Here is a 19,754-nt window from a genome sequence, read left to right on the forward strand (position 1 = left end):
AGCGACCCTTCTTACTGCTAGGTGAGAGTGCTAACCACTACACCACTGTGCCGTCACTACGTTCATAATTGTTGGCCAACATTTGTGTGACCGTGTGTATGCAAGACAAGTTGGAGCCAACACCCTTCAAACAAAATTCCATGTGTTTTTTGTCGGAAAGTCCGATCGTGTGTACGGGGCATAAGACTGGGATGCCATTAAATTTCATGTACGTGTAAAGACAGGTGTCCCAATACTTTCGGTAATATAGTGTATATAAGGCTCAGTTTTTGTTCCATAACAAGTGTCGTTTTCAGCAATGAGAGCTAAAAAATAAACACAAAGCTGAAAATTAGGATTATGGTACATATGTGTTTAAGCTTTGTAAATGTATCATTTAGTGTTGCGTGATTGCACTCTTTCATTTTACCATTTTAGTATATTCACCCAATGTAGATATGTATTCCAGCTATGGCAGAAGTGCAAGGGTTACAATAACTGCCTTGGATATCTACTCTGGAGTTCGGCAGCTGCACCTGTAGCATGACATCCCAGCTCTGTCATGCATATTACATTTTTCCCATACACCTGTGCATTTTTATCCACAATCACTGTGGCTGATGTAGGGTTAAGCCCTGCAGAGTAAGCAAACGCGTGTATAAGTCATCACAAGGATGCTGCCCCCCCTCCCTGAGCACCTACTATATAAAGTGACTGAGGGCAGAGAGGAGAGATCAACAGAGGCATCCCTCAGACTATCACATCTCTACAGAGCACACAGCACAGACATGACTGCAGTTCCTGCCATCAGAATCCTGCCCATTGGCTTCCTGGCTAACCTGCTGCTCTTCTCCTTCATCTCGCTCTCTGTTTGCGTGGAGTTCACGGAGGAAACTGGCAAATTAGGCAAAATCAACGTGCTTCAGAGAGCAGGGAATCAGTGGGCAATTGGTGAGTGGAATCTTCATAATAGACACACGCAGACCTATTGACATGCAATTATTGTATTAAAGGATTAGTGTCAGACAAGGGAAAAGATGGCAAAACCGCTAAATTTATTACAAAGTCATTGTGTCGAGTAAGAGAAAGTGACATAAAAGGACTGACTTGACACTTGACAAGAAGATTGCAGCAATAGGCTGGTCACACAATCTGACAACAATGGCTCATTGTTGAGTCAAGTTATAGGATGATTGAAGAGTCAGTCCAGTTTATAATATACAGTTAATGACACAGATTTTTAAAAAAATGCCCTATAGTAAAATGAAAAGTAAAATTTCTGGGAAAAAAATGGCACCCCAAAAAAGGACTTATTGAAATGTTATTATTTATATAAGTAGAATACTTATCTACATGTTGCGCAATAACTTTCTGTAACAACATGATTGAATGACTAGGGCATTATAAAAAAACAATATATAAGTAACTGTTGTCTAAATTTTATTTTTCTACTTTAAGGTGTTTGTAACCATATAGTGTGCTTACAACAACACATTTGAGTACTGAATGTGATGCTTTTTTTGTTTGCACTAACTCATTTTTAGGACAAGCTTTTGGGTATATTTCCTTACTCTAAGGTCCAAGCAGTACTTAATTGTGTTGTTTCTACATTATAGCAATATGTTTTGGATGATGCAAGGTAAGACCGGACATTTTCACTGTATGCTGATTCTATAAAGTTATTTTAAGTGAAGGATATATATTGCTATTAAATATAACAGAAAATGTTACAGGGACAGCCTTGGACAATGTGTATATATATATATATATATATATATATATATATATATATATATATATATATATATATATATGAACCGCAAGTTATTCAAAAAGGATGGGGTTCTCTAGTTATTTGACATTAGGTTCTAAAAATCTGTGAAAGGTTTTAGATGAATTTATATACTGATATGCTATATAAATCTGTGTGGCTGGTAATTAAAAATGTTTTCAAGTCAAAGTTTTCCTGCAACATAAGACTACACAGATTCTGCTACTTTAGTGATAATGCAAACTTACAGAAAAAAAAAAAATACATCCTCCTACTGTAATTACAGTATACATACATTAATATCCTCTAAAATGCTGATCCCGAGTTTAGATGGTGTTATGAAACAAACCTGCTTGTGCGCAGCTTCTGCCACATTATTGTGTCTGTTTAGAGCCATTGTCCTATGTTCCATCCTGAGCAGAAAACAAATCCAGGAGGACTGCCACTAATTACAAAGCACGGAGATTAAGTAACATTTTTAATAGCTGCATATTGCTTGCAGGCAGAAAAAAAGGAAAGTGGGGAAAAATATTATGTTCCAGAAGTGTTTTCGTTCTTCACACACCCACAAAAAAAAAAACATAATTATTTTGGTTGTATTAATTTCAGCCCCAGTCTTTTTTTTAATCAGGGTCACTTGGGGTTCCTTAAACAAGGAGCAATTTCTGCCTCTCAAATAAGTTTCCGCTGACACTAATGATCGTTTTAACTATCTGTAACTGGGGGATAATTTCTAACCGACCACAAATGTAAGGAGCGTTCTTCCCACTGATCACACTAATGTACCAAGAGTTGTAGATGTAGTATCTGTTAGCAGGGGTTCTCTGAGACAAGAAAGTTATTGCATGGGCTCCTTTTTGTTAAAAAGGTTGAGAAAGTCTGGTTTACCCCTGTTTCCTAATATCCGAACAAGAAACGTAAATCTAAGTTAATTATCCATAAAACGGAAAATATACATTTAATCGTGCTCTGGTCAGCTCTAAATGTGTAACCTTTCCCAGTGACTCAGGACCAGTGACCAAAAATATTTTGTTTTTGGCTTAGGAGCTCCCCTTTGTCCTTTTTCAGCTTCTTGTTTTTTTCCCTTGACAGGTATTTTGTTTTAGACAAGACTTTATATGAACTATAGATATGATTCGAACGGCCATTTCTAATTTTCTTAAGTTACTGTTGACTTAGTAATTGATCTAGCTTTGCACCTAGCCCTCCTTCTTCCTCATAATGGGCTTGAGCTGACCATGGTAGAGTAGGAAATTTGGGTCACTAGTGCCAGATGCCAGTTAACATACCAGTACATCTTTGATATGTGATAGGGAAAGGAAACCTATACAAAAACATGAACAACGTGCATTTTTAAATTGTGTTTGAAAGGGCAATTGAACCCAAGACCATAACAAGGCAAAGCAAGGTATTAACCACTTAGTCAGCATGCTATAGTATTTATTAGGCTCGTGTATGCAGTGATCCAAAAAAAAAAAAAAAAAACCAATTGCAACATGTATTTCACTTGATTGCTGTTACATTAGAAATGACTTGTATCTATGCAATACAATTAGTGTAATCGTGAATATTTTGAATTTTTAATACACAAGCAATTTTAGCTCTATTCTCTGTAGAATATTATTATCTAAACATATTAGCTATAACTAATGCACCTTACACAGCCTTGTATGAAATACTTGATAAACCGTTTGTAAATCTACATGGAAACATGTGTAGAATGTATTATAATGTTTAATATGTACATTAAATCTTTCTATCCAGAAAGATATACTGTGGCATGTTTGTTTACCCTATGTCCATGTACACAGCATTGGGGTTGATTTACCAAAACTGGAGAGTGTAAAATCTAGTGCAGCTCTGCATAGACACCGATCAGCTTTTACGTTTTATTGTCAAAGCCTAATTGAACAAGCTGAAGTTAGAAGCTGATTGGCTACCATGAACACATGAACAACTGCACTAGATTTTGCACTCTCCAGTTTTGGTAGATCATCCTCATTGTCTTAGATTTAGGGATTACTCAAAGGCCAAGTACCAAGTATATAGTGTTTAGTATTGCTATAAGACTCTAAGCCCTTGTTCACGCGGTCGGAGATTCCGACGGAATGTTTCCTATCGGACCGTTTTGTCGGATATTCCGACTGTGTGTGGTCTGCATTGGACTGTTTCCGTCAGAATATCCGACGGACCAACTTTTCCAACTTGCCGGTAAAATTTTCCGACAAAATGTTCCGATCGGACATACTCCGATCATGTGTAGCCTACTCTGACGGACAAAGTGCCACGCATGCTCAGATCAAATTCCTAGACCAAAGCTATTGGCTACTAGCCTGAACGTAGTCCCATTGTAACGAAATAACGTCATCACTTTATGTACAATCGGATTTTCCGACAACTGAGTCCGACCGTGTCCGACATCACTTCCGGAATTAATCCGTCGGAATTAATCCGACGGATTTGGTTGCCGGAATCTCCGACCGTGTGTACGGGGGCTAAGAATTGTTATCACAAAGTTCTTTCTTAGTATGAAGCATATTATCAATGGTTGCTAAAGGCCATGTTGCATTTCAAAGCAAACTTGTGACAAATCCTAAACTACAAAGCCATCACTTTCTGTGTACCAAGGGAACCTACAGGTATCTGAATGTTCAATCATTTTCCTTCTACATGAGTCCAGATACAGTGGTGCTTTGAGATGCAGCCAGAGCTATCCAACCGCTCCAGCCTCCTGAGCTTCACGATTGGATGACCATCATAGTCAGTCCTGTTTTTGCATATCAGAGCACCCCAGTATTTGGGGCACTCTGCAGAAGATGTGACTAGATATTCTGGTACCCGAATAGTGCCTTTAGTATACAGTAGGAGGCAGTTTTGGTATTACCACAAAGAGCTAAATGCGTCCAGATACAAGGGTGTTTTAACATGCAGCCAGCACTGTCCAAACACTCCAGCCTTCTAAACCTCACTATTAGTTAGAGCAGAGCTTCTTAACCTGGGTTCCCTGGAACCCTAGGGTTCCTCCAGAGGTTGCTAGGGGCTTCTACTGATACCATTGATCTTTTTATCTATCTATAAGGGGTAATTCTTCCCATTGTTCACAAGTGTAAGGAGCATTTTTTTCCAGTGACCAGCACACTAATGTATCATGCCTTGTAGATATAGTCATTTTTAGCAGGGGTTCCCTGAAACCAGAAAGCTATTTCATGGGTTCTTCTGTGTTGGAAAGGTTGAGGAAAGCTGAGTTAGTGTCAGGGCTGGGCTCAGCCCTTCATTCTCTGAGCCGACCGCTCAGCTGTCGGCTAATTGCCAGCTCTTATCTCTCCACAGTGACTTACCTGTTGATGATAACCTGCTAGTCAGTCCTGCCTACTTAAACCGTCCAGTCCAGATGATCTCTGCCTTCGCCTTGGTCACATCTCTAGAGATGCTCTCCTGTGTTCCTGTTAAAGATTAGGTTGGTTGACATTCCTTCCAGATCCTGCTTGCTGTTCTACTACGCTGTTCTCTAGCTCCCTGACTATCCGTTCTGGTTCCTGAACTCTGGCTATGTTTTGACTATGTTTACTCTGTTTACCTTTTTTTTATTATTATTAATAATCACTTCAGCCCTGGAGGATTTGGCTGGCCAAAGACCAGAGCAATTTTTGCGATTCGGCACTGCATCGCTTTAACTGACAATTGCGTGGTCATGGGACGTGGCTCCCAAACATAATTGACGTCCTTTTTTTCCCACAAATAGAGCTTTCTTTTGGTGGTATTTGATCACCACTGCGGTTTTAATTTTTTTGCGCTATAAACAAAAAAAAGCGATAATTTTGAGAAACAAGCAATATTTTTAACTTTTTGCTATAATAAATATTCCCCAAAAATATATAAATTTTTTTGTTCCTCAGTTTAGGCCAATACGTATTCTTCTACATGTTTTTGGTAAAAAAATTGCAATAAGCATTTATTGATTGGTTTGCGCAAAAGTAATAGTTTCTACAAAATAGAGGATAGTTGTATGGCATTTTTATTAATATTTTTTTTTTTACTAGTAATGGCAGCAATCAGCGATTTTTATTGTGACTGCGACATTATGGTAGACACATTGGACAATTTTGACACATTTATGGGACCATTCACATTTATACAGCGATCAGTGTGATTAAAAATGCATTGATTACTGTGTAAATGTGACTGGCAGTGAACACTAGGTGGTGCTGTAGGGGTTAAGTGTGTCCTAGGGAGTGATCCTAACTGTGGGGGGGGGGGCTACGTGTGACACATCACTGATCACCGCTACCAATCACAGGGAGTGGTGATCAGTGACAATGTCACTAGGCAGAACGGGGAAATGCTTGTTTACATTAGCATTTCCCCGTTCTTCGTCTCTGTGAGATGATCGTGGTTATCCCCGCAGATGCACTTTCTAGAGGTTTCATCTGCAAATCCTTGTGTCCTGCTGGTGCTGGTTTCTTCTTTGTGAATAAGAGTGGTGAACTGAGACCTTGTATTGATTATAGGGCCCTCAATCATTTTACAATTAAGAATGCCTATCCGATTCCGTTGATTATAGAGTTATTTGACTGCCTCAAGCGAGCAATGGTTTTCACAAAGCTTGATTTGAGTGGGGCATATAATCTCATGAGGATTAAGGAGGGCGACGAGTGGAAAACTGCGTTTAATACCAGAACAGGCCATTATGAGTCCCTCGAAATGCCTTTTGGCCTTTGTAACGCCCTGGCAGTTTTCCAGGAATTTATTAATAATGTCCTCCGAGATTTGTTGCAGTTATGTGTGGTGGTTTATCTCGACGATATCCTCATATTTTCCAAGTCCCTGGAGAGCCACCACACAGATGTCTGTCGTGTGCTTCAGAAAATAAGAGAGAACAATCTCTATTGTAAATTGGAGAAGTGTGAATTCCATTGAGAACAGGTTAAATTCCTGGGTTATGTCATTTCCACTGCTGGTTTTTCGATGGACCCAGAGAAACTTTCAGCAGTCCTACAGTGGCCCCGACCCATGGGTTTACGTCCTCTGCAGCATTTTCTTGGCTTTGGCATATCCTGATCCTACGTTACCTTTTATCCTTGAGGTTGATGCTTCTGAGACTGGAGTTGGAGCCCTTCTGTCTCAACGTCCTACCTCAGAGAGCGCTTTGCATCCTTATGGCTACTTTTCCAAGAAATTGTCACCTGCGGAGTGCAATAACGAGATTGGTGACAGAGAGCTGTTAGTGATCATTTTAGCCCTGAAAGAATGGAGACATATCCTCGAAGGTACCACTGTGCCGATTCTCATTCTTACTGACCATAAGAATTTCAGATTCTTGTCTGAGACTAAACACCTCTCTCCCAGAAAGGCACAATGGGTTCTTTTCTTGTCTAGTTTCCATTACATTGTCTCATTCTTACCCAGTACCAAGAATATAAGGGCTGACGCTTTGTTATAACAATTTTCCTCCACTTCCAAGATGTAGTTGGTTCTGGTTCCTGTGATTCCTCCTGATCGTATTCTGGCTACGGTTCGCACCAGTCTCACTTCTCCTTTAGGTGACAAAGTTCTTGCTGATCAGGTCCATGCTCTTCCTGAGAAACCTTGTGACCACTGCTTTGTCCCAGAGAGGACACCCAGAAATAACACACTGGGAAATACAATCTGCAGCTGCTGGCTCCTCCACTTCAAATGCATTCACCAATATTCATTTAATATATTCCACAATCACATGAATCAGCTTAAATTAGTCTGAAACTTATTTTTGGTGTGTATCAACTGACACCAGTATTAAAAGCACAATCATATAGCCGAGTTGCCTTTGGCCGAAGTTCTGAGCCGCGAGCGCTATCTCGACATGAGTAGTGTTGTCACGTGCTAGCCCCGCCCTACGCGTTTTGTCATTCGACATCCTCCAGAAGCTGAAGGCATACTTGAAGAGGAGCATTTACAGGCAAACATTTTTTTAATAAATTCTAATGGCTAGATTCAATAAATGAATATTCAGACCAGTAGAATGCATTTATGCCCAATGTCATACACGTATAAACTTGCGTACATACGTGCATGAACATGCCTGTATGCGTGCATAAACCCACATACGTACACAAGCTTAAATTTTGGCACAAAAATGCAGCATATTTGGAGTATAAATTCATACACCCATGTGCATGAGGCTACAAAGTAACACTGACACCATACAGATAAATATCTGTAGCATACATGGGGTAAATGTGTGGTTCAAAATCTCAATAGGAGCAGAGGACAGCTATCTTTTACATCACAATCATGCTGCAAGGCTGCAATAGATATACGACAACAGTCTGAAATTCTGGTGTAATCTGAGTATCACAAAAATTATTTTTGTAAGCAATCCACATGTGAACATTCAGATTTAAATTGTCTTGCCATCCATTGTGCAGGGACCTTCATGATAATTTTTATCTAGAAAAATAATCAGCCAAGGAAATTAATTTCTGTTTTCCCAGTGTTTCTATTTAGTGAAACATGTTATCAAATAATATTAAAATTAAAACCTTATTTTACTTCTAGGCAGAATCACTTGCATCAAAGTTTTTTTTCCATCAGTGTAAAAATGTAAAATATAATTTGGTATAGGGGTGGCCAGAATGTTCTTCTTTGCAGGATTATTTTATGCATTTGAGAGTGTGATAACAGGTACATGGCTCCATTATATACAGTTAGGAATTTACGTACTGTATTCCAACTTTTTTTACGTTTAGGATAGCCTTGGAAATTGTGAGAGCCTCTGCCATGATTTTACAGATATTTGGGTTTAAATTATAACTAAAAGGCAAAACTTTTTTTTTAGTTTTGCATAGAGTATAGATAGATTAGAACACCAGTCAGTTTTTATTGCTGTATGTGCCCTTGTTAAGGAGATTTAACTACCTTTGCACCCACTTTAGCCAAAGGACGGCTACAGCATGGGTCTCAATTGCTGGGAGGCCATCAATAGACGTCCTCCCATGCATGAGCTGCCTGCGCGCCGCCTGGAGAATGCACGCAGTGCACTCTGTGATCACGAGTCAATGAGACTCAGCTGATCACAGATCAGAATAAAGGGGCAATTCTGGCCCCTTACCACGTGATCAGCTGTCAGCTAATGACAGCTGATCATGTGATGTAAACAAAAGATCGGCAAATCTGCTTTTTTTTTTCCCTCACGCTGACAGGAGGGGAAAAAAGCCAATCACGGTGTCTGACAGAGGGACTATCAGTGCTGCCTATCAGTGGTGCTCACCAGTGGCCCCTATCAGTGCTGCCTACTGATGCCCCTCAGTGCCACCCATCAGTGCCCTTCAGTGCCACTCATCAGTGCTACCTCTCAGTGCCACTTATCAGAGTCGCCTCATCAGTGCCCACCCACCTATCAATGCCGCCTTATCAGTGCAGCCTATCAGTGTCCATCAGTGCAGCCCAATCAGCGCAGCCTTATCAGCGCAGCCTCATAAGCGCACATCAATGAAAGAGAAAAATGACCTGTTTTCAAAATTGTATAACAAACTATGAGACAGTTTTTTTTTTCAAAATTTTCAGTGTATTTTAAGCAAAAAATGAAAAACCCAGCAGTGATTAAATATCACCCCAAAATTCTCTATGTGGGGGAAAAAATGATAAAAATTTCATTTGGGTACAGTGTTGCACGAAAGTGCAATTGTTATTCAAAGTGTGAGAGCGCTGAAAGCTGAAAATTGGCCTTGGCAGGAAGGGGGTTTAATCAGTGGTGGCTGGTGAAGTTTTTGGATGGGGGGGGCAGACCCCACTCTTCCTTTTTGACCCCTTCCACGTCTCATAAGCCCCATCCCTTATAGAATCTACTCACTCTGTCCCCTGTATTCCACTTGCTTCCACCCATAGTATCAGGAGTATACAGCTCAGCATCACAGCACAGAGTATACAACCGCAGCATCACAGGACAGAGTATACAGCCCCACAACGCAGGAGAGAGTATACAGCCCCAGCATCACAGGACAGAGTATACAGTGGAAAAGACAGATTAAAGTATGGAAACCAAACTAGACAATAAGAAAAGCCAGACACTCCTCTACTCACCCTGTGGATGGGTGGGGCTCAAAATTGTAAGATTGGAAATTATTAAAAATAAGCTTTTGATGGTTGCTGGGGGTTGGTTTAAAGCAAATGAATACCCATTTTGTGAGCACTAAAATATATTGAAATCCATAGGACACAGGAAAATAGCCTGTACAGCAGTCATTAATTGCAGAGACCAAACTGACTGGATAAAAGGAGCATAGCGGTTAGGTATATAGTGTATTCTACCTTTACCCGAGATGCAGACAATAGTATGCTGCAGATGGTCTGTCTTGGTCTGCTGTGTTCAGTAGTCCATTTCATTTACGATGGAAAAAGCAATAGTGTTCAATAAAAGTGGATATCAAACAACTGAGCAAGGAATCATCTTCTGTCAATCAGTTTGTGCCTTTCCTTCATATTCACTTATATCCGGACTTGTAAATTCAAACATCCAGGATGGATGAAGGATGAAGTAGCCATTAGAATACCTGCTGGGTACAGTTACCCAAAAAGCCCTGTCCCGCACTGAATGCCAACAAACAGCCATGCCATGGATCCTGAACGCTGATGCACAGTGCTCGGAGTGACAAACGTTCACATGGAGGGGGAAGGATGTCAACTAGTTTCACAGGGAAACTCACGCTTCTTCAGGACGTCCTGAAGAAGCGGCAGTTTCCCTGTGAAACTACACCCCATACATATTACACCCTGTACATATTAACCCCCCTTCCTGTATGTAGTACACCCTCCCTGTACACAACACCCCCTCTTGCCCACATTTACTGCCCTTCCTTTTACACATCCCCCCATGCATTGTATCTTCCATGTACACATTGGCCCCATCCCCCTACATTTTGCCTTCTTGCACTTGTCCACTGTCTCCAAAATATGGCTGAGATGTTGCAGTAATTACTGCTCAGCCTGGCAGGGGTTAAAGCTGATGGTGTCTCACTGACTCACATTCTCACTCCTCACATTCTTGAGATCCCTAATCTGCTGACCTGTCTATTCCTCGGAGGACACAGCAAGGACGGCAGAGTTGGGAAAAGTCCCATAACCAGTAACTGAAGCCAGAGTACTATGTGCCAATTCAGGCTTACCAGAGAGAGGTCTGGGGGCACACACAGCGCAAAAGATGTCCACCTGGAGCACGGTAGGCTAGGAGGAAGAAGTGCTGCTCCATACCGCCATAGTGAGTGACGCCACTGCTCTCCATACAGCAGTGAGCCAAGAAGTGATGCGGCAGTGTCTGCAAAAAGCACTGCCCGGTGTTTCTCTCCCACATTCCCATAATTTCTTCTTTACATGGACAAAAAGCTAGTTAGGATTGCTATTTGAATACAATTTCTGAAACAAAAATATATTATTTGATAAAGTGAAAGCAATGCAAAATGAATCCTAAATTACAAAGTTACATAGTTGGTAAGGTTGAATAAAGACACCATTCCATCCAGTTCACCCTGAGTGTGTGTGTAATTCACTACCATTTTAAATATCCCTGGACATTGTTTTTGCTATGAAACACATCTAAAAGTTATTTGAATTTATTTACATTCCATGCTGAAACCACAAACTGTGGAAGGGAATTCCACACCTTTAATGCTCTAACAGTAAAGATCCCTTTATGCAGTTTAATATTGAACCACTTCTTGTCCAACTTCACTGTGTGACCGGGTGTCTTCTTTAGGGCCATTAAATTACATAATTTCCTCCCAATGCTACAGTAATCATTTAAAGATTTGTATATTGCAATCATAATGTTTGTAGTCATTCCTCTTAACTGAGGTCCTCCAGCCCCCTTATTAGCGTTTTTACCCTTCTCTCTAGTTCAAGGATATCCTTCCTGAGGAATGGATCAGTGACCAGAACTGAACAGCATACAGAGGATGTAGCCGGACCAGAGAATTGTATTCCTGTTATGCCATTTATTTACTACTACTTAGTAGACTATGTAGACTTTGTAGTGCTATAGAACTGCAATTCTTACAACATAAAATCCAGAAGGATATCCCAAAGTTGATCCAGGAATTGTGGCTGACTATGTGTCAGGAACCACGAATCAGACCGAGACAGAAAATGCAGTAAAAATCACACCTTAAATGTAATAGTAAAAATAGTAAAGATCAGGAACATAGTCAAAACATAAGCCGGGGTTCAGAAGCCAACATGGGTAATCAGACGAGCCAGTGATCAGGGAACCAGGGATCAGCGTAGTTCGAAGTCAAAGATCAGGATCAGGAACCAGAAGGGACGTCACCCGGGCAAAGTCTTTAACAGGAACTCAGTAGAGACGCTCAGGATATGTTGACCAAGGCAAAGGCATGAAAGGAATGAACAAGGCAGTTTAAATAGCCAGAAGGGGCTGGCTGTAGGCTGGACTGATGAGCAGGTAATGATAACCAGGTGAGCCACTGTGGAAACAATGAGTGCTGATAATCATCTGACAGCTGAGTAGCCTGAGCACAGAAAAGAGAGCTGCTAAGAGCCCAGCCCTGACACTATGTCATTCAGTTCTAAACTAGAATCAATGCCCTCTTAAATGCAATTTAATTTACAACCTCTGGTAAAGAAAACCAAAGATACCCTACAGTTGCTAAAAGGATATGAAAGGAGTGAAGATATGGTGATGGCTACAGCTGATGTGGCCTCATTATATACCAATATTAACCATCAGGGGGCTATGAAAGCGGTTACCTGGGTTTTGAAAAAGAACACCAATATAGAATGTAAACATCGTAGATTCATTCTTAAGAGTTTAGATTTTTACCTAAAACACAACTATTTCTGGTATGAAAACATCTATTACTTACAAATAAAATGCATTTGTATGGGCGCAAAATTTGTGCCCAGTGTCACAAATCTTTATATGTCAAAATGGGTGGAGGAAGGTGTTTTATATGTTCCAGATCCAAGGCTTATATTATACAGATGCTTTATTGATGATATACTACTGATATGGAAAGGGGATACTGGAGGTATAGATGGCCTGTTACAATCTATGCATGACAATGATCAGAACATTAGGTTAACGTGGCATATTAGTAAAGAAAGCATTCCTTTTGCTGGATCTAGAAATCAAAAATACTTCTTTGGGTATAGAAACAAAAACTTACTTTAAGTACACGGACCAGAATTTCTATATCCCCACCACTAGCTGTCACCATAAACCCTGGATAAATAATATCCCCAGTGGACAGTTCATGCGAATAAGAAAGAATTGTACGAGAAATGAAGACTATGAGGTACAATCAGATAAATTAAGTAAAATGTTTAGGTATAAGGGGTATCAAGCTGGTTTTCTGCAAACAGAAAGAGGGAAAATGAGAGATGTAAACAGGGACAGCCTGTTAAGAGATAAAGATACAAGTGATGTTACCAATGATGATATGGGTACCTGTATTATCCTAGACTATAATTTACAGAATAAGGATGTGGAAAGGAATTGTTAATAGATACTGGGGTGTCCTCAAACAAGATGTACACTTAAAAGGCAGTATACCCGATAAACCAAACATTGAATACAGGTGAGCCCCTAACTTAAGGGATAGATTAGTACACAATGTTGTTGATCCGCCCCCACCTAAGCCGATGATGTTTTGGGACATCAAATTGTTCCATGGATGTGGTAGATGCTATAGCTGTGTAAGGGTCCCAAATAATACTAGGGAAGTCAAATCTTTTATTAATCCCAATACCCAGCAGTCGTAGACTATTAGAGATTTAATCTCATGTGATATGATTGGAGTTGTATATGCTATTAAATGCCCATGTAACTTAATCTATCTAGGCAGAAGCAAAAGAGCGTTAAAGGTAAGAATGGAAGAACATGTTAGGAACATTTGCAAAGGTTTTGACCAGCACTATCTACCAGTGCATTTTAGGGATAAGCATAATAAAAACCCAGATGCAACTTTGGGGTCTAAAGGCCCCAAAGTGACATTGGAGAGGTTCCAATTACATAAGGGAGATCAGCAAGAATCTTGGTGGATACACCAATTGGGCTCTCTGTCGCCAGCAGGGTTAAGCAAAGACATTGATCTAAAATGTTTTTTGAATAATAACTAAAGGTGAGGGGGCGGGGGGGGGGGGGGGGGGTTTGAGATCTGTTGCAGTTATATATGTAAAGGGATGGATTCATAGATGCAAGTACATCAGCTTTCATTCGTTTTAAATTAGTGGTATGCATATTGATCATAGCATTCATTTTATTGTTTTTTTTATTGTGGCAATAGTGGGTTCCTAGCAGATTAAGTTCCTTGATGGTATATGATGGGGTTTTATTAGGTCCTTTCATGAATTATAACTAATTTTTATATGTATATACTTTATGTGGGTGTGTATATATGTATGTATGTGTGTATATATATATATATATATATATATATTGTGACAGAGCGAGGCTCTGTCCCTATGAAATTGGAGGAAAACGAGACGCAGACACAGAGTTTGCATATCTCCAGCCCTGTGTCTGGGTCTTGATGTTAACGAGCAGGGTGTGTGCCCAGCTGCATATAAGCCATATAAATGAAGGGCTGTTGGTGTGGAAGGTGGAGGAGTGTGAACAGCTTGCTGCTGGCTGAAGAGTGGTTTGCCCTGTGGGAGACTGTAGTCCGTGTAAGGGACTGGGAAAGGCTGACAACCTTGAGAGTCAGGAAGACTAAGGAAGTCGGTGAGTCCAGGGGGCTGGAAAGAGTTGACAAATCTGTTGGGAGCAAGCAGAGGAACTGTTGACAATTGAGAGCCAGGTGGCTTGGTATGTTCATTTGTGTGCTGAATGAATTTAAACCCCTGCGTGGGATTACTGGATGAACTAAATATTTTTGTTTTCTTATAATAAACGTGGGCTACCAGGCCCTTAACCATAAAACGCCTGCCTGATGTAGACTAAAACGTGCATCTACCAATTGTGCTTAATCACCCCAACATTACAAGTGGTGCTCGAATGCGGGCATGTAGACGGTGGAATCCGGGTCCTTGCTCCATGGTGAGTCGCATCAGGAACTACTGCTAGCTGTGTGTGGCAGCCAGGCGAACAGCATTGCGTATACGTTTATTTGATGGACTGTGTTGCATGCAGGTTGTGTACCTGTGAAGGAAGAATTAAACATCAGATTTTTTTTTTTCCTTTCTCTGCTGAGAACTGTTACAAGCTGCTGTGTGCATGTGATTGCAAGGATGAGGCAGTCAAAAAGCAAGAAGTTCATGTTTAATCAAGTTAAAGAGGATGTTGTTCCTGGCAGCCTGAGCCCAAAGGTGCCACAGCATGACGCAAGGAGGCCTCTGCGCTGCATCCGTTGTAGTGAGTGGGGACATGCTGTTGCCCATTGCCCCTTGTCACAGGAATGTTTGGGGAATAACCAAGCTGGATGGGAGGTTGATGAATTCTGGAGCTCATCTACTAATGATTGTGATCAGCTGTGTCCTCAGAAGTGGTATCCAATGGCAACGAGTGAGAGCCAGTCATGGAGGAGATGCCAAGAAGTGAGCTCAGCATGGTCTGAGAAGATGTCTCCACCTTGTAGGGCCAGCCAAAAGGGGCCAGTGAAATGTGAGACAGCGAATGAATGGTTCCAGCGGAATCGCAAAGAGTGGGGTGCACTGCAAGGGGCTGACATCTTGGCCTCTGACTATATGCAACCCATGCTGCCTACAGAGGAGGTGGGAGACTTCCTTGTAAGATTTGAAAAAGTTGCTGTAAAGAGAAAATGGCCTAGGGACCGGTGGCCAAAACTGCTGCAAACCTTATTGCGGATAGAGTTCCGGTCGGTTTACCATTTGATGGATGGGGGCCAGGATGACTATCGCAAGTTTAAAGAGGAAATCCTTCTTAGAGGAGAGTTCCATCGTATCATGGGCCGCCAGCAATGCTCCAGGATGGGAGAAGTGTCGCCGGAAGTCCTAGGAATTGGAAATCCAGAGAAACGTAAGGTTTCCTGTCATGGCCACTTAGGCAAAGGGGTCAGTCCAGAAAGGAGAGTATATCAGCCTGAATCCTGCATGAGGTATAGCCAACCAGCTTTGGAGCGCAAGTCTGCAGTTACCCCTAGCAACAAGGATCTTGTGTTACCTACAGGGGGTGTCAGTAGGTCCAGAAAGGCTGCAGTTTTGCTCCCTGGCCACATGGGGGAGTCAGCCTGTGGAGACACCACACCAGTGAGACAACGCACTCAAGTGAAGGCTATGACATCAGCTGCAGGATCTGGTAAGACTGTTTCAGTTTGTGATGCTGAACCCAGTGAAGTGGGAGTATGTCCAGTGGGGAGATCCGCAGTACAAATGGACATAGACTTTCTGCATTGTGCTACCCAGAGCAGTGGGGAGGCGCAGCGTAAAGCCCAACTAGACGCAGGGCTAAAGACTGAAAAGGACATGGGGACTCTGCATATGCCTGGTATGATCCAGCAGATGGCTGGGAAAATTGAGCTAGGGGTGACCAAAACAGTGCTGGTACCATGTTCCCTAGTGACAGCTGCTGCAGGGTTGCCCAGGGAAACTTCCAAGGAGCTTGCAGTATTGGAGCAGAGAGTTTCCCAGGTCAGCTATGGAGCTGCCCAAATAGGCAAAAGTGCCCCTTTACAGAGAGCAGGTGCTGTGAAGAGTCGCTCAGAGGTTATGGTGGCTCATAAACAAACCACAAAAACAGCAGTTGTGTCTACATGTAGTGATGGCCGAACGGTTCGCCCGGCGGTCGTTTCGCGGCGAATTTCCGACTTTCGCCGTCCGCGGGTTCGAACGCCTTTTTCCGTCGTTCGCCCCGGCGGACTTACGTGTTTAATGTATACAAGAACTTTAACCTTTCGTGACACGTTTATCATGTGTTACAGGACAACCAATTGAGACATGACAGCTCATGGACACTTGGACATTCCCCCTAACCTATAAATACACCCGATCCGGTGGCCATTTTACATTCTTTCTTCTGTCACTGTAGGGAAAGGATCCTGTGTGGAGTAGGGACAGAGAAAACGCTAGCTATTTGGTACACAAAAGTTCTTTTCAGGACTGGTATAGGTGTTAGGTCAGCAGCCTGAGTTTCTTTTGTCAGTTTAGATAAAGGGACAGAGCGCTGTATGCTGCTATTTTAGGGACAGCTCAGCCAGATTAGTCTTTCTTCATCATCATCATCATCATCATCATTAGCTGTTACTATCAGGTCCACAAAAGAGCTGTTCCAGCTAATCGTTCCAGCCTACTCTTTTTTGCCAATTTGTATAGGGACAGGCAGGAAGCAGTGTGTCAGGCAGTGAGGATAATTTTAAAGACTTGCTGTTACTATTAGTTCCACAAAGGTTCTTTTCAGGACTGGTATCAGTGGTACGGTAATAGGCTTGTACACGTATAATATTCTTTCTTCCAAATATAGAAAGAATATTATACTTGACTGCTGCCCTTCTGCTGCAGTCTGCTAATCATTCACAACTCACTTGTTCCACAAAGCTCTTTATCAGGACTGGTAACTTGGTCTGTCTAGGGTGCTACGGTACATAGGCTTGGGTGCGGTACAGTCTGCTGTTCTGTAAGGACCGCTATCGGTCCACAATACATAGGGTTGCCGTGCACTACTGCTGACCGCTGCCCTATACTGCAGCAGTCCTTCATTGGTATAGGGACTGACGTACAGTCTGCTAATCACTAACACACAACCTGCTTGGTCCACAAAAGTTCTTATAAGGACTGGTAACTTGGTATAGGGTGCTACGGTACATAGGCCTGAGTGCGTTACAGTCTGCTGTTCTGTAAGGACCGCTATCGGTCCACAATACATAGGGTTGCCGTGCACTACTGCTGACCGCTGCCCTATACTGCAGCAGTCCTTCAGCGGTATAGGGACTGACGCACAGTCTGCTAAACACTAACACACAACCTGCTTGGTCCACAAAAGTTTTTATAAGGACTGGTAACTTGGTATAGGGTGCTACGGTACATAGGCCTGAGTGCAGTACAGTCTGCTGTTCTGTAAGGACCGCTATCGGTCCACAATACATAGGGTTGCCGTGCACTACTGCTGACCGCTGCCCTATACTGCAGCAGTCCTTCATTGGTATAGGGACTGACGTACAGTCTGCTAATCACTAACACACAACCTGCTTGGTCCACAAAAGTTCTTATAAGGACTGGTAACTTGGTATAGGGTGCTACGGTACATAGGCCTGAGTGCGTTACAGTCTGCTGTTCTGTAAGGACCGCTATCGGTCCACAATACATAGGGTTGACGTGCACCACTGCTGACCGCTGCCCTATACTGCAGCAGTCCTTCATTGGTATAGGGACTGACGTACAGTCTGCTAATCACTAACACACAACCTGCTTGGTCCACAAAAGTTCTTATAAGGACTGGTAACTTGGTATAGGGTGCTACGGTACATAGGCCTGAGTGCGTTACAGTCTGCTGTTCTGTAAGGACCGCTATCGGTCCACAATACATAGGGTTGCCGTGCACTACTGCTGACCGCTGCCCTATACTGCAGCAGTCCTTCAGCGGTATAGGGACTGACGCACAGTCTGCTAAACACTAACACACAACCTGCTTGGTCCACAAAAGTTCTTATAAGGACTGGTAACTTGGTATAGGGTGCTACGGTACATAGGCCTGAGTGCAGTACAGTCTGCTGTTCTGTAAGGACCGCTATCGGTCCACAATACATAGGGTTGCCGTGCACTACTGCTGACCGCTGCCCTATACTGCAGCAGTCCTTCATTGGTATAGGGACTGACGTACAGTCTGCTAATCACTAACACACAACCTGCTTGTTCCACAAAAGTTCTTATAAGGACTGGTAACTTGGTATAGGGTGCTACGGTACATAGGCTTGAGTGCGGTACAGTCTGCTGTTCTGTAAGGACCGCTATCGGTCCACAATAGATAGGGTTGACGTGCACCACTGCTGACCGCTGCCCTATACTGCAGCAGTCCTTCAGCGGTATAGGGACTGACGTACAGTCTGCTAAACACTAATACACAACCTGCTTGGTCCACAAAAGTTCTTATAAGGACTGGTAACTTGGTATAGGGTGCTACGGTACATAGGCTTGAGTGCGGTACAGTCTGCTGTTCTGTAAGGACCGCTATCGGTCCACAATAGATAGGGTTGACGTGCACCACTGCTGACCGCTGCCCTATACTGCAGCAGTCCTTCAGCGGTATAGGGACTGACGTACAGTCTGCTAAACACTAATACACAACCTGCTTGGTCCACAAAAGTTCTTATAAGGACTGGTAACTTGGTATAGGGTGCTACGGTACATAGGCTTGAGTGCGGTACAGTCTGCTGTTCTGTAAGGACCGCTATAGGTCCACAATAGATAGGGTTGACGTGCACCACTGCTGACCGCTCACCTATACTGCAGCAGTCCTTCAGCGGTATAGGGACTAAGAGTTTTGTCACAGGGTCATTTAAAAAATGACATGCAGAGGAAGAGGCAGGCCCTTCCGCAGGGGTGGTAGGGGTAGGGCAGGAGCAACAGGCTTGAGCCAAAGTGGGAAGTTGCAGAAGGTGCGTTCAATTACTTTAAAGGATGCACCAGACTTGGTTGAGTGGCTCGCTCAGCCTTACTCTTCTGCACCCTCCTCATCCTCTCGATCTGCACCCTCTTCTTCACTCTCTGCTATGTGCACCCCCAAAGACACTACCACCAACAACACGACCACCACCACCACCACCACATACCTTCCGCTTGAGTCACTGGAATTATTTTCCGATCCATATCAAGAGGACATTTCTGATGCGCAGCCACTCTTGGTATTGGATCAGGAAGAGGAGGTAGCAACAAGCGCTACTCAGCAGTCTGACGCCAGTACCCAGATCAGCCCAAGGAGGAGGTTGGTCCCCGGTGTTGCTGCCTACTCTACTTATAGCGGTGGGGAAGGTGACGTTGATGATGACGTGTCTAGTGATGTCACGTGGGTGCCCACAAGAGAGGAAGAGGAGGGGAGTTCAGAGGGAGATATGGACCAGCAGATAGG

General features: G+C 42.7%; 1 protein-coding gene across 1 annotated transcript in view; it reads left to right on the plus strand.

Annotated features, from left to right (window-relative positions):
- The first annotated feature begins 700 nt into the window (after window positions 1-700).
- Window positions 701-19,754, plus strand: part of NMB (neuromedin B) — a 47,558-nt gene continuing 28,504 nt past the window's right edge. The window contains exon 1 of the mRNA XM_077473953.1: window positions 701-930. Coding sequence (XP_077330079.1) covers window positions 768-930 — 163 coding nt within the window. The 5' untranslated portion in view covers window positions 701-767. The remainder of the gene's footprint in view (window positions 931-19,754) is intronic.

This window comes from Lithobates pipiens, unplaced genomic scaffold (assembly GCF_037356315.1).
Source record: "Lithobates pipiens isolate NorthernLeopardFrog02 unplaced genomic scaffold, aLitPip1_a1.2 Scaffold_8, whole genome shotgun sequence".
NCBI classification, from domain to species: domain Eukaryota; kingdom Metazoa; phylum Chordata; class Amphibia; order Anura; family Ranidae; genus Lithobates; species Lithobates pipiens.